Source organism: Salmo salar, chromosome 13 (genome assembly GCF_965601325.2).
Source record: "Salmo salar chromosome 13, fSalSal1, whole genome shotgun sequence".
Lineage (NCBI taxonomy): Eukaryota > Metazoa > Chordata > Actinopteri > Salmoniformes > Salmonidae > Salmo > Salmo salar.
Window position 1 is genome coordinate 40441714 of NC_138303.1, and position 14173 is coordinate 40455886.

The 14173-nt window shown below is 45.2% G+C and overlaps 1 protein-coding gene across 19 annotated transcripts in view; it reads right to left on the minus strand.

The window, feature by feature from the left end:
- LOC106567148 (basement membrane-specific heparan sulfate proteoglycan core protein) overlaps window positions 1–14173 on the minus strand; it is a 162648-nt gene that overhangs the window by 80728 nt on the left and 67747 nt on the right. For 16 of the 19 annotated variants that reach the window (XM_082960082.1, XM_082960074.1, XM_082960079.1 and 13 more), the window contains exons 4-14: window positions 12620–12729; window positions 11280–11338; window positions 10576–10748; window positions 10108–10140; window positions 9079–9204; window positions 8593–8802; window positions 8187–8306; window positions 7913–8044; window positions 7238–7382; window positions 6127–6278; window positions 4548–4688 (exon numbers count right to left, since the gene is read on the minus strand). In XM_082960082.1, coding sequence (XP_082816208.1) covers window positions 4548–4688; window positions 6127–6278; window positions 7238–7382; window positions 7913–8044; window positions 8187–8306; window positions 8593–8802; window positions 9079–9204; window positions 10108–10140; window positions 10576–10748; window positions 11280–11338; window positions 12620–12729 — 1401 coding nt within the window. The remainder of the gene's footprint in view (window positions 1–4547; window positions 4689–6126; window positions 6279–7237; window positions 7383–7912; window positions 8045–8186; window positions 8307–8592; window positions 8803–9078; window positions 9205–10107; window positions 10141–10575; window positions 10749–11279; window positions 11339–12619; window positions 12730–14173) is intronic. The other 3 variants (XM_082960077.1, XM_082960091.1, XM_082960085.1) reach the window with 2 other exon arrangements.

Consider the following 14173-nt stretch of genomic DNA (forward strand, 5'->3'; position numbering starts at 1 on the left):
ATCCAGAGCGACTTACAGTAGTGAATTCATACATTTCATACTTTTTTTCCCATACTGGTCCCCCGTCGGAATCGAACCCACAACCCTGGCGTTGCAAACACCATGCTCTACCAACTGAGCCACAGGGAAGAACAATTAATGAACATGCATCTGTGGAACGGTCGTTAAGACACTAACAGCTTACAGACGGTAGGCAATTAAGGTCACAGTTATGAAAACTTAGGACACTAACGAAGCCTTTCTACTGACTCTGAAAAACACCAAAAGACAGATGACCAGGGACCCTGCTCATCTGCATGAACGTGCCTTGGGCATGCTGCAAGGAGGCATGAGGACTGCAGATGTGGCCAGGGAAATAAATTGCAATGTCCGTACTGTGAGACGCCTAAGACAGTGTTACAGGGAGACAGGACAGACAGTTGATCGTCCTCGCAGTGGCAGACCACGTGTAACAACACCTGCACAGGATCGGTACATCCGAACATCACACCTGCGGGACAGGTACAGGATGGCAACAACAACTGCCCAAGTTACACAAGGAATCCCTCCATCAGTGCTCAGACTGTCCACAATAAGGCAGGTCCTCACCAGACATCACCGGCAACAACGTCGCCTATGGGCACAAACCCACCGTCGCTGGACCAGACAGGACTGGCAAAAAGTGCTCTTCACTGACGAGTCGCGGTTTTGTCTCACCAGGGGTGATGGTCGGATTCGCGTTTATCGTCGAAGGAATGAACGTTACATCGAGGCCTGTACTCTGGAGCGGGATCGATTTGGAGGTGGATGGTCCGTCATGGTCTGGGGTGGTGTGTCACAGCATCATCGGACTGAGCTTGTCGTCATTGCAGGCAATCTCAACGCTGTGCGTTACAGGGAAGACATCCTCCTCCCTCATGTGGTACCCTTCCTGCAGGCTCATCCTGACATGACCCTCCAGCATGACAATGCCACCAGCCATACTGCTCGTTCTGTGCGTGATTTCTTGCAAGACAGGAATGTCAGAGTTCTGCCATGGCCAACGAAGAGCCCGTATCTCAATCCCATTGACATCTCACAGCAAGAACTGGCAAATCTGGTGCAGTTCATGAGGAGATGCACTGCAGTACTTAATGCAGCTGGTGGCCACACCAGATACTGACTGTTACTTCTGATTTTGACCCCCCCTTTGTTCAGGGACACATTATTCCATTTCTATTAGTCACAGTTCTTTTTTTGCTGAGTTTATATGTTTCATATTAGTTCACTGTTCTAAGTATTATACTTATAACTTTGGATAGGCCACTAAACTCTCATGGCCATTGTTTATTTGTGGTTCTCACCTCTGCCTTTGTCTCCAAAGTGTTACTGTTTGCATTTTGTGTCCTTCACACCTTCTATGTGAGTCACTGTACAGATAAAGTTAAGGCTTGGTGTTTTTACTTCACAGTAATGTCATTTTGTAAATTTTGTCAACTGTAATTCTTTGTCTTACAAAAATATATCAGTTTATTTTATTCACCACAGATTGGAGGATGCAGAGGATTTTGATGATGATGTTTGGGAGCCACCCCTCCCGGTCAAGGTCTTCACCCCCCCACTGCTAAATCAATCACTCTGTCTGATGGTTCTACATCCACTTTTCATAGACCTCTTGAAAAAGAAAATATGGGCTTGTGGCACCATTCGTCCTAACATAATTGGTTTCCCCAAGACCAAGGTAAACAACATGACAAAGACAGCGGAGAGGGGGACTATACGTTGGATCAGGACTAAAAAGCTGCTTTTTGTGAAACGGAAGGACACTAGGGAAGTAACCATGTTCATCACACAACATAAGGCATTCAGTAACGACCATGTCTCAAAGGAGGGTGAAAAAGGAAGAATGTCCCCATTTCTGTGAAGGACTACAATGCCAGCATGGGGGTTGTGGACCGATCTGATGTTCTGATCAGATAGGTCCACACCCTGGTCTTGTGGAGGACTTGGCTACTGCCAGGAAGTGTTATAAGACTTTTTTTTTACCACTTTGTGGACATCGCTACAGTAAATGCTTTCATTCTCCACAAGCAGATGGCCAAAGCAAAAGGACAAACCCCTCTCTCCCAGTTAGCCTTCTGAGAGCAGCTGGTGTTGGAAATGGCTGAATTGGGGGCTCAAAGCAACCTCACAACCATCACAACACCCCCTACTCAAGGTGATCGCCACTATCCAACACATGACAAAAGGAAGAACTGCAAGCATTGCACAAAACACAGGAGGGGGAAAAAAGGGTGAAATGCCAGATCTTCTGTCCGAAATTCCAGTTTGCTTTTTGTTTCCTGGCAGAGAGGGACTGCTTTAAAGACTATCACGACATGCACAAGCTACGGATGAGTGCTATTTGTAAATAGTTCCGCTTATTTATATTTTTTCACCTTTTTTTAGTGGACACGTGTGTAACCAAGTTTGTGTTTGATAAGACCTTTTTATATATATATGTTGCTTTTATATTGTTTTTGTTTACAGTTCATTTGTATGTGGGACCAACACATTGGATATGCCAAAGCTAATTGTTCTGGCACTTTGGAGAGGTTGTCAAAACACTTGGATATCCCCTGTATGTCCCCCGACACCACCACAATGTTTGAGAGAGGTTGGTGTTGTGGAAATTTTGTTTTTTATAGTGACCAATAACTTTTAGGCACATCCAGTGTGCAAAAACAGTGCAATTACCACAGTCGGACACTTTTGAGAGGTTGAAAGGACACTTGAATGTACCCTGGATTATGGTTGCACATTTTGGGGAATATTCAGAGGTGGAAACTTTCCGAGGGATTTAATGGGAATATATGGGAATTAACGGAAATATATGCAAATTAATATTAATACCATTTAAATGTTGATGTTTTTTGCATTGGATATATTTACCATATCATATGGAGACAGAAACAAACATTTTACCTTATCATAAGTAGACATAAATGCAAATTATTAAATCCTTCCAATAGAATTTTTTTAATAAAAATTGTTATGAATTGAACTTTAATTGAGTTGACTCTTCACATGGGATGATTTCACTGAACAACAAAAGAAAGGGAATATTGAATGATCCCCAATGATCCATCGCATCTCCCAAAAATGTTTTCAACATACATCTGTAAAATGATAGTCTAGAAACTAAAGCTTGGTTGTCTTCCTCTCAGGCTTCCATGTCTTCTCCCTGGACCTCCTAAATATCCACCTCTTGAACATCAGACTCTGAGGCCTCATCTTCACTGTCACTTTTCAACCTTGTTGAGGATGGCCTGTTGTCAGGCTCAAAAGCCAACAATTTGCCCAGATGGCAACCAATTTTTAAACCCTTGTATTGGTCAGCCTGTTGCGTGCTTTGGTGTGTGTGTGTTTGTGTTCCCAAACAAGGACCAGTTGCGCTCTGAGGCGGCTGATGTTGGTGGGATTTGGAGGATGGAGGCAACAGGGGAAAGAGCCTCAGATCCACAAAGTACCTTCCATCAGGTGGCTGATGAGATCTGTTGGCACGACTGCCATATTGCAGCTCCATCCCAAAGCCCTTACTTGGAAGTGTACTTCGCCAGACTGCCAAGAACCTTGCCCTCATCCAGGTCAAGGTGGCGAGACACGGTAGTGATGACACCATAGACCTGGTTGATCTCTGCACCAGACAAGATGCTCTAGCCAGCATGCTTGAGGTCCAACATGTACGCTGCGGTGTGTATGGGCTTCAGGCAGAAGTCTTCACACTTTTTGATGTATTTTCAGAACTGCAGTTTCCTCCGCTTGGAGCAACAGTGAAGTGGGCAGGGCAGTACGGATTTCTTCTTACATCAGCAAGCAAAGTCTGAACATCAGACAGGATGGCAGTCTCCCTCAATCCGTGCAATGCCTACTGCTTTCTACCACCAACACAATGTTTGAGGGAGGTTGATATGGTAGAAATTGTGTTTTTATACTGAACAAATAGCATTTAGGGATTGCAGATATGTAATAGCACTAGAATGATGTAATTTACAGACATATATCACTTTGGAGAGGTTTATGGACACTTGACCACATGTGAAACCACTTACTAAAAACATCTGCCCATTTCTAGTTGTTAGGTCTATCAATCCCATTTTCTTTCCTTCTGATATTGTTCACATGTTATAGAAGCCATCTGATGTCTGTTTCCAGCTCTAGTCATCAATAATTCACTTAGCTTGTCAATGAAAGATGACTTCAAAAACAACAAAAAGCGGTGTGTGCTTGATCTTATGTATTCTGAACTATGTAACCCCTATCTACCTTCTGATCATTTCCTCATCTCCCAGATGTCTTATTTTCAAATATACCACATTTCTGCATGTCAGAATCATGTAATTACACATGAATAACAGATACTTTTGGGTATGTCTATTTAGGCGGAAATCTACATTTTGCCATTACGTTTAAGAGGTTAAAGACGTTTTTTATGTTCAGTAAAATCAATTACAAATGTCTTTGACTTTTTCACTAAATGTTTAGTTAAGGACAAATTACATCAATCATGACGTGCATGACAGGCATTAGTATTTGGTGAAGACCAGTACCTTTGAAGTCGTCCTCGTCAGTGAAGCGCAGATTGATCTGGTTTCGGTAGCGTCCAGTGTTCCCACAGTTCTTGGTGATGCCGAAGCAGAAGCAAGAGATACAACGTCCCTCCACACTGAAGTGACCGTCAGGACAGTTTCCTGGTGACGATGGCAGAGAGGATGAGAAAACTGAACAAAAGGACAGCACGGTGCAAATAGAAGACATTAAACAGACATAGAACAGGCAAATAGATGCAGACAGACATAACATTTTAGGCATTTCATATACTCACAAAGCCATTATTTTATTATTGAAATAATTCATTATATGGTCTTTATACAGGTGTTGTGGTTGCTCATTCCAGGGAAGAGTAGCACACAATACCTGATTCCCACTACAGAGCCAACACAATCCATGATCTTTCCTTCTCACATTGTCCTTTCCAGCATGGTCCCAGCAGCTATGGTGGATGTCCTTTCCAGCGTGGTCCCAGCAGCTATCCTTTCCAGCATGGTTCCAGCAGCTATGGTGGATGTTCTTTACAGCATGGTTCCAGCAGCTATCCTTTCCAGCATGGTTCCAGCAGCTATGGTGGATGTTCTTTACAGCATGGTTCCAGCAGCTATCCTTTCCAGCATGGTTCCAGCAGCTATCCTTTCCAGAATTGTACCAGCAGCTATCCTTTCCAGCATGGCCCCAGCAGCTATCCTTTCCAGCATTTCCCCAGCAGCTATCCTTTCCAGCATTTCCCCAGCAGCTATCCTTTCCAGCATGGTTCCAGCAGCTACAGTGGTTGTCCTTTCCAGCATGGTCCCAGCAGCTATCCTTTCCAGCATGGTCCCAGCAGCTATCCTTTCCAGCATGGTCCCAGCAGCTATCCTTTCCAGCATGGTTCCAGCAGCTATGGTGGATGTTCTTTACAGCATGGTTCCAGCAGCTATCCTTTCCAGCATGGTTCCAGCAGCTATGGTGGATGTTCTTTACAGCATGGTTCCAGCAGCTATCCTTTCCAGCATGGTTCCAGCAGCTATCCTTTCCAGAATTGTACCAGCAGCTATCCTTTCCAGCATGGCCCCAGCAGCTATCCTTTCCAGCATTGCCCCAGCAGCTATCCTTTCCAGCATTTCCCCAGCAGCTATCCTTTCCAGCATGGTTCCAGCAACTACAGTGGTTGTCCTTTCCAGCATGGTCCCAGCAGCTATCCTTTCCAGCATTGTCCCAGCAGCTATCCTTTCCAGCATGGTCCCAGCAGCTATCCTTTCCAGCATGGTTCCAGCAGCTACGGTGGTTGTCTTTTCCAGCATGGTTCCAGCAGCTATCTTTTCCAGCAGCTACGGTGGTTGTCCTTTACAGCATGGTCTCAGCAGATATGGTGGTTGTCTTTTCCAGCATGGTTCCAGCAGCTATGGTGGTTGTCCTTTCCAGCATGGTTCCAGCAGCTATCCTTTCCAACATGGTTCCAGCAGCTATGATCGATGTCCTTTACAGCATGGTCCCAGTAGCTTTGATGGAACCATGCATAACCAGGCCAGCTCAGATCAGCTAGGCATGGCTTAGCTTGGCCCTATAGTGTGATTCAGGCAATAGAGTACATACCTGGTTTCTGTGTGAGGCTGAGCACCCCGTCAGGGATCCCAAAGACCAGGCCCTTGGCGTTGATGGCCTCACAGGTGTACGCCCCCTGGTCCGCCTCCTTTACGTCACGGATGGTCAGGCTGCCACGCCCATTCTCACTGGTCATTGAGATCCTGGGAAGACAGATACATATACATTGCTTACATTGATGCTTCAACCACATCAAATACTGCAGCCTGTGTGCGACTCTCCTCTAACCGAAGTGACGATTCACTTTTCAATGTTAACACCGGAGTGTCTACAGGGCGTTCACAGGACAAGGACTATTATGACTCTAAATCTCTTTACTGAACTGACATATTGCTACAGGAAGTGCCATACAGCCTACTCTCTGCAACATTAGGCTTTCAGTGTGGTATTTAATAGTGATTGAGTTAACTCTCTGTAGGAGTTTATTTTGACAGATAATATAGCACTTTACTGTATAAAACAGCCATTCAATGGATATACAGTAAGCTCTGTTATTGGACATGATTGGCCACAAAGCAATAATTGAATAACTCAATACTTAATGACAGAAGTGTTTGAAAGATGTCTTCTTTGAATCAAACCAAACATGACTTGTCTGTAGATATATGACCGTGCTTAATCAGCAATGCATGAAATGCTGCATTTTGTGGGCTAACGGGATTGGATAGAGGACAAATCCTCAGTCATTTCAAAATCGTTATGGTCTGTTTCCAATCAATTATACGCAAGACTCATTTCACACAATCCCACAAACTAATCCCGGCTTTCTTTCCAGAGCTATCACTGCACAGATCAACACTCTCTTCCATAATGGCATCAGACAGAGTTTGAAGAGAAGCCACTTGTATCACGTAACAGAGGGGTTCAGAACGCCACATTAAATACTTATATGATGCATATCAACTGTAATATTATCTTCTGGAGTCGAATGTTTGCCAACACTCACACACATTTTCAAACACAACTTAACATCCCATCGACTCAGGCTGGGGTCATTCAGACTGGGGCCATTGGCCTAAATGTCAAACTAAGTTTGTGATAAGAGCTGTTATGGGGTGAACCAGACATGGTTGGAAGGAGTAGGAGGACTGTACCAACTCACCTGCCACTGATGGGGATATGGCCCCAGTTGAGCCTCCAGGTGATGATGGGGGTGGGAACACCAACTGCCACACAGTTGAAAGTCACCGTCTCCCCCCGCTCCGCCTCAATAGATTCCTCCGGGGGACTGGTCACTGTGGGAGGAGCTTAAAGGGAAAGTTATGAGAAAACAATATGAGCATCTATAAAGCCAAGTATGCATGCACTGTGTGACACATGATGGCGCACACACATTTCAAAACTAGTCCCCGCTACCCAACCCCAATTTAAAAGGGCAGTGGTTTATTTGTGGACTCAAACTCTTTGGTGAGGCACAAACATGATGGAAAGTCCGGAAAAAAATAACTGTTTGTCATGGATGGACAGTTCTGCACTGTCTCTGTCACCACAGTGTGAATGGAGTCACTTCAGTGGTCACGGTACAAAGGAACCTACGGGGTGACTACACAGGTGAGAGGCAGAGGGATGCACAGAGAAAATGGGGTTGGAGAGAGAAAGAGAAGAACAAAGAGAAAGAGGGAGAAAAGGGGGGGGGTGAGGTTTTGAGGGAGAGAGTGAATGAGTGAATGAGAAAGAGGCTGAGAGAGACAGACAGCTAGAGCAAGATTGTCAGAGAGAGACAGGACAGAGGAAGACGGACAAAGACAGAGAGACGGTATGATGGTCAGGGACTTACTGCAGCCGTACTCATCCGAGCGGTCAGGGCAGTCAGGCTCCTCATCACACTGATAGCTAGATGGGATGCAGGTGCGGTCACTGAGGCACACAAACTGCTCTGGGGCACACGTGTCACCTGGACCTCTGGTGGCTGGAACACAAGAAGAGATAGAAAATGACTTCAACTTCATTCATGTAAACACAGAAACTCACAAATGAAAGTGCTTTTTAGTCTAGGACTAGAAAAATGGTCCTTTAGTGTTCAACCAATAAACGTTGGATGTGGAACTCACGGCAGTTGGTCTCGTCTGAGTTGTCCTCGCAGTCGTTGTCTCCATCGCAGCGCCACAGCTTGAGAGCACAGCGGCCGTTCTTACACTTGAACTCATTGGGTTCACAGGGAGAGGGCGTGCCTGGAGCCAGACAGAGGGGCGTGATCAGAGGAGCACTTCAATCAGACACCTTCATCAGGTGTGTTTAAATGAAGCAGATGCAAAGCTTTGTGACTGATGATTGTGTGTGTGTGTGTGTGTGAAAGGATGATGAATGGGAGAGATAGAAAAGGGCACACAAACTGATAAACGGCCACACAAACTGATAAACTCATAAACGTTGCCCTCCTCTCTCGCCCTCCTTCTGTGTGCCTCCCTGTGCGTATACTGCACTTTTGAAGTCTTCGTGTGTGTCCCTGATTCTCACCACATCTGAACTCGTCGCTGCCATCAGAGCAGTCCCTCTCTCCATCACACAGGTAGTCTCTGGGGACACATTCCCCGTTCTGACAGGTGGCCTGGTCCACTTTGCAGGGCCCTAGAGGGTCAGGGGGGCCAAGGGGGCGTGTGGACTTCCTGATGGGGGGGGTGGTGGTGGTGGGAGGGGTCGGGGTCACTGGTCCAGGCTGAATCTTATCTGATCAGATCAAAATCAAAAAGAGTTTTTAAATACTGTTCATACAGCCATAACCAGAGTTGCCCTGAGATATGGCTGTAGATGCCATGGTGTTAGAAGCCACGTCAGGGCAATATCCAGACATGACGCTCTTCTTAGGAGACAACAAACTTCAGACCCTTTGTCATTACTCCACACTCCACCACACCAATGCCATTTCCGATACACCACACTCCACCACACCAATGCCATTTCCGATACACCACACTCCACCACACCAATGCCATTTCCACTCACCACAATCCAGCTCATCACTCATGTCATTGCAATCAGGTCTGTTGTCACACAGGTACTCCAGAGGGATACAACCCCCATCCTGACACGTGTGCTCATCCTTCATGCAGGGCAGAGGGTTGGGGACCACTGAGAGAGACGGGGGAGGGGGGTGGGGTTCAAGGGTCAGACATGCACGGCTAAAAGGCCACCACACAACACAACGCTTGCTGTTCAAAAATCTGGTTTAATACAAGGAGACCTTCCACGGTGGAGGCTGGCGTCACTTAAAATCGGAAGATGGGCTCATTGTAATGGCTGGAATGGAATGGTATCACAGACGCCATGTATGATACCGTTCCATTCCAGTCATTACTATGAACCGTTCTTCTTTCACCAGCCTCCACTGACCCTCCTGGGTCACAGCAGGTCATGCTCGGGCCTGGGGCTTCTCAAAGGTCTAACAGCTTACTGTACTGTACCGTAGGTGGGAAATGGCCTCGTTCGATAGGCAATTGAGATCCTTCTGAAGAAACTCTTGACGATTTACACACTACAGAAACTCTGATGGTTTTTTAATTATTATTATTTTTTTAGCAAAAAGCCATATCTGTAACTAAACTCATGCCATGCAAAAATCTTCGCAGTCCTCTTGGGCAATCCAAAACCAAAACGTTGTCAGACATCTACTCTAGGTGCACACATGCATAACATTCCTGCGTGAACTCTCACAGATCTCCAGAGAGCTAGTTGTCATCTCCATGCTCCTCATCCAGAAATAGCTACAGAACAGTCATATCATTTCTACAGCAGCTCTGGCAGTCTCCGTGCAGCAGGCATGGTACCACACCTGGGTTCAAATACTATTTGACGTCTTTCAAATACTTGTAGCGTTTGCTTCAGCCTGCCTGGAGTGACAGATGGGCGGGGTTTGCTCTTTTGCTAGTTTTCTATTGGTTCCATTGAGCCATGCATGCTCAATCAAACCCATCTAAAATATTTAAAATGATTTCCAATAGCATTGAACCCAGGTCGGCATGGTACAGTACAAACCTGGGACAGCCATGGGGTTCACAAGGGGCAGAGCTAGAAACCAGAGAGACAAGTTAAGGACACTACTTAGGGTTCACCTAGCCCTCCTTTTTCTTTATTTTCATATTGTATTGTTTTATTGACAGAAATAGGCCAGAATGAAGGGGAGACTTATAGAGGAGAAGTCAAAATAGTGAAGAAGAACGGTGAAAAGAGGCCACCACCTAGCCCTTTTTAGCTTGATGCCTTGGGCTGGCTAGCCTAGGTTATTTGAAAGATTGTAATGAGATATGATCAATGTCTGAATTAAATAAAGAATACTATAGCTATTTTTTTCTCTCACTTGTACAGCATTTATAGTAGGAAGATGTCAGTTACAACTTCCTAAATTGGATGCCATACATTTGACAACTTCCTTACATGGAAACTGTACCGTACACTGGACAGCCCTGATAACGCGGAGTAAACATTATCCCCTGTGGTTGTTACCTTCTCCCAGGCGTCTGAACTGGAAGCCCTGGACAGAGGTGATGTAGGAGGCGATGGTTCCCTCCTTCACCACTCCATACAACACGTTGCGGATCTGATTTTCGTTGTTGTTGTAGTCAGAGCCCACGTCAAGCTCTACAAACACATCCACTCCATTCTGCCTGGGCATCTTCCTACACAGACCAGGACAGGACAGAGGGGGTTGTTAGAGACGGACGTGATGACAATAACATTTGGGGCGGCAGGTAGCTTAGCGGTTAAGAGCGTCGGGCCAGTAACCAAAAGGTTGCTGGTTCAAATCCCCATGTCGACTAGGTGAAAAATCAGTCAACATGCCTTTGAGCAAGGCACTTAACCCTAATTGCTCCTGTAAGTCGCTCTGAATAAGAGTGACTGTTAAATTACTAAAATTTCTATTTTACAGTACAGTGCTCACGTTTGAATCTATGTTTGGCCCGGGGCATATCATGATTTTCTCATGCTAAGAACATTGATTAGTTACACGCAGCTTGGAGACTGTGTTTGCTGAATCAACCAGAGGAGAGTCTAAGATGAAGCCTAAGCATTAGCTCTGGGAACCAAGTCTTCAAATCTCAGACAAGGCTGCTCGTCACACGATCATTGTTTCCTGAACCACTTTTGTTACACCCAGGCTTAAGTAAGTAAAGTAAGTCACAGCAGCTGGAGGTGAACAGTGATCTTACTTGATGAGGACCACATTTACAGTCTGGATGCCTGAGATCTTGTTGTACTCTGACTCCAACTGTGGAAGAGAGAAAATAATACTTAGATGGGTACAAACGAGCATGTAGATGTTTTAACAAGTTTAAAAACGTTCCTAACAAGTGCTCTTACATACATTGATGTACAGTAGTATATTGTACAATAAAGTATATTGACTAAAATGATCTACAGTATTTGACCTGCTGACAGACATGACTTGGCAGTGGAATGCAAGGTGTGAGAATCCTGCCCTGGCCTGTGTAAATGATACAGCCCCTGTGGGGAGGGAGGGATGGGCATACAGTGTAGAGAATCTATTTGACTCTGGGATAGGTCTACTGTGCACTATATCTGGAATAGGACTACCGTGTACAGTACACAGTATATGGTTCTAGAATAGGCCTACCGTGTACAGTACACAGTATATGGTTCTAGAATAGGCCTACCATGTACAGTACACAGTATATGGTTCTAGAATAGGCCTACAGTGTACAGTAGTATATGCTTCTAGAATAGGCCTACCATGTACAGTACACAGTATATGGTTCTAGAATAGGACTACCATGTACAGTACACAGTATATGGATCTAGAATAGGACTACCGTGTACAGTATATGGTTCTAGAACATTACATTACATTTTTTTTACATTTTAGTCATTTAGCAGACGCTCTTATCCAGAGCGACTTACAGTAGTGAATGCATACATTTCATACAATTTCATACATTTCATACATTTTTTTTTTTGTGCTGGCCCCCCGTGGGAAACGAACCCACAACCCTGGCGTTGCAAACACCATGCTCTACCAACTGAGCTACTAGAATAGGCCTACCGTGTACAGTACACAGTACATCAAATCAAATGTATTTATATAGCCCTTCTTACATCAGCTGATATCTCAGTGCTGTACAGAAACCCAGCCTAAAACCCCAAACAGCAAGCAATGCAGGTGTAGAAGCACGTGTGTACTGTACATGGCAGGTCTAGAATATGGTTCTAGAATAGGCCTACCATGTACAATACACAGTATATGGTTCTAGAATAGGCCTACCATGTACAGTACACAGTATATGGTTCTAGAATAGGCCTACTGTGTCCAGTACACAGTACATGGTTCTAGAATAGATCTACCGTGTACAGTACACAGTATATGGTTCTAGAATAGGCCTACCATGTACAGTACACAGTATCTGGTTCTAGAATAGGCCTACCGTGTACAGTATATGGTTCTAGAATAGGTCTGTGTACAGTACACAGTATATGGTTCTAGAATAGGCCTACCGTGTACAGTACACAGTATATGGTTCTAGAATAGGCCTACCGTGTCCACCACCGCATCCGAAATCTCCTCGAAAGACAGTGAGTAGATGTCCTCCATGTCAGGCCTGTACACGATGGAGTCTGTGAAGTTCACCAGAGCCCTGTAGTACGCTAGAACAGAGAGACAACAGTTAGTTTAACCACATGATGACATACAGGAACCACAGCGTACATAAAGGACAACATAATGTACACAAGGCCAAATTTGCATGGGATTTTCCTTCGGTGGTGTTGCCTTGTTAAAAATGAATTGAGATTCATTTAGAGTTATGCTTGGCTACTGGTTGGGAACAATTTGCCTCTGGCAGGCCTTGGATCAATGTTTGGAGAAAGAAACTCGAGAAACATAACTGTGGCTAAATTCAGAGCCATGTACAAATGATGGGGTATAGTTCCATATTGTGGTCTGTATTAAAACTAACAACTGCACCGCATTTACACTCGAACGAGAGGCACAGCAGGCATAAACATGCCCACGTATGCCCACACCAACACTCACACACACTCTCTGTCTATAACACAAAATGTGCACTTCAGACACACACGTCAACACTTGTCATACAAATACACACACATCCACACGTGTGGACAATCACACACAAGTACAAGTACACTGTCAGCAAAGGTGGGTCACTCACTACCTTGCGAGCTACACTTTTACTCACAGTGAAAAGGTGACATCACAGATGGAGATATACACTGAATGAGAAGGGAAACCCCAGCCCAGCTACAGCCCCAACCCAGGCAGCGGCACTACTATACCAACGGCTGCGGTGAAAAAAAACTCCAGTGAGTGATTCTCAGCGTTCCCTTCCCATCCATGAAGTCAAACACATCAGAGAGGCTGGGGCTGCCTATGGAGAACAGAGGCTAGCTAAGCTACCCTGACCTGGTGCTATGCATTAAGCAGTTCATCCTCAAGTAGGTCATACTATAGATACTGTACTGTCCATGGTGGTGGTCTATGGTCGATTTATGCAACTTATAAAGTGTCACCTTCTGTAGACATACTGTAGGCTACTGTCACTGCTTTTCTACTTGGTCTCCTAGCAACTAAAGAAACAACAACTAATGGTTCGTCTTATTATTACATGGTCTATTATAGGGTCTATTTTATTGCATATCTATTTACTTTCCAAGACGCACATCTTCTCCCATACCACTCACAAATACACCTCCTTTAAATAGCCCGGGCCGGCTCACCCTCAGGGTGCACCTATTTTCACAACCCTGCCAACCTTGTTGAGCTGGCCTGGGTCTGCCAGCTTGTGTTCAGCTTGGTCTCTGCCTGGCCTGGTTCGGGTTGGGGGAAGGAAGTCAATATTTGGGTTCTTTCTTACAGTCAGTTGCTACTTGCCATGGCTCTACTGACGAGTCGTGTTTTCTGTGGGTATACCCTGGACTGGGGCCTCAAGTCAACAGAACACACGCACATCTTCCCTCCTGTCTTTCTCTTTCTCCCCCCCCCCACTCACTTCCTCTTTGCGGTTGAAGTAATTACATACTGCTAGACGACGTGTTGCTGTGTTCCTGTTGACAATGACAGCGTGCGTTC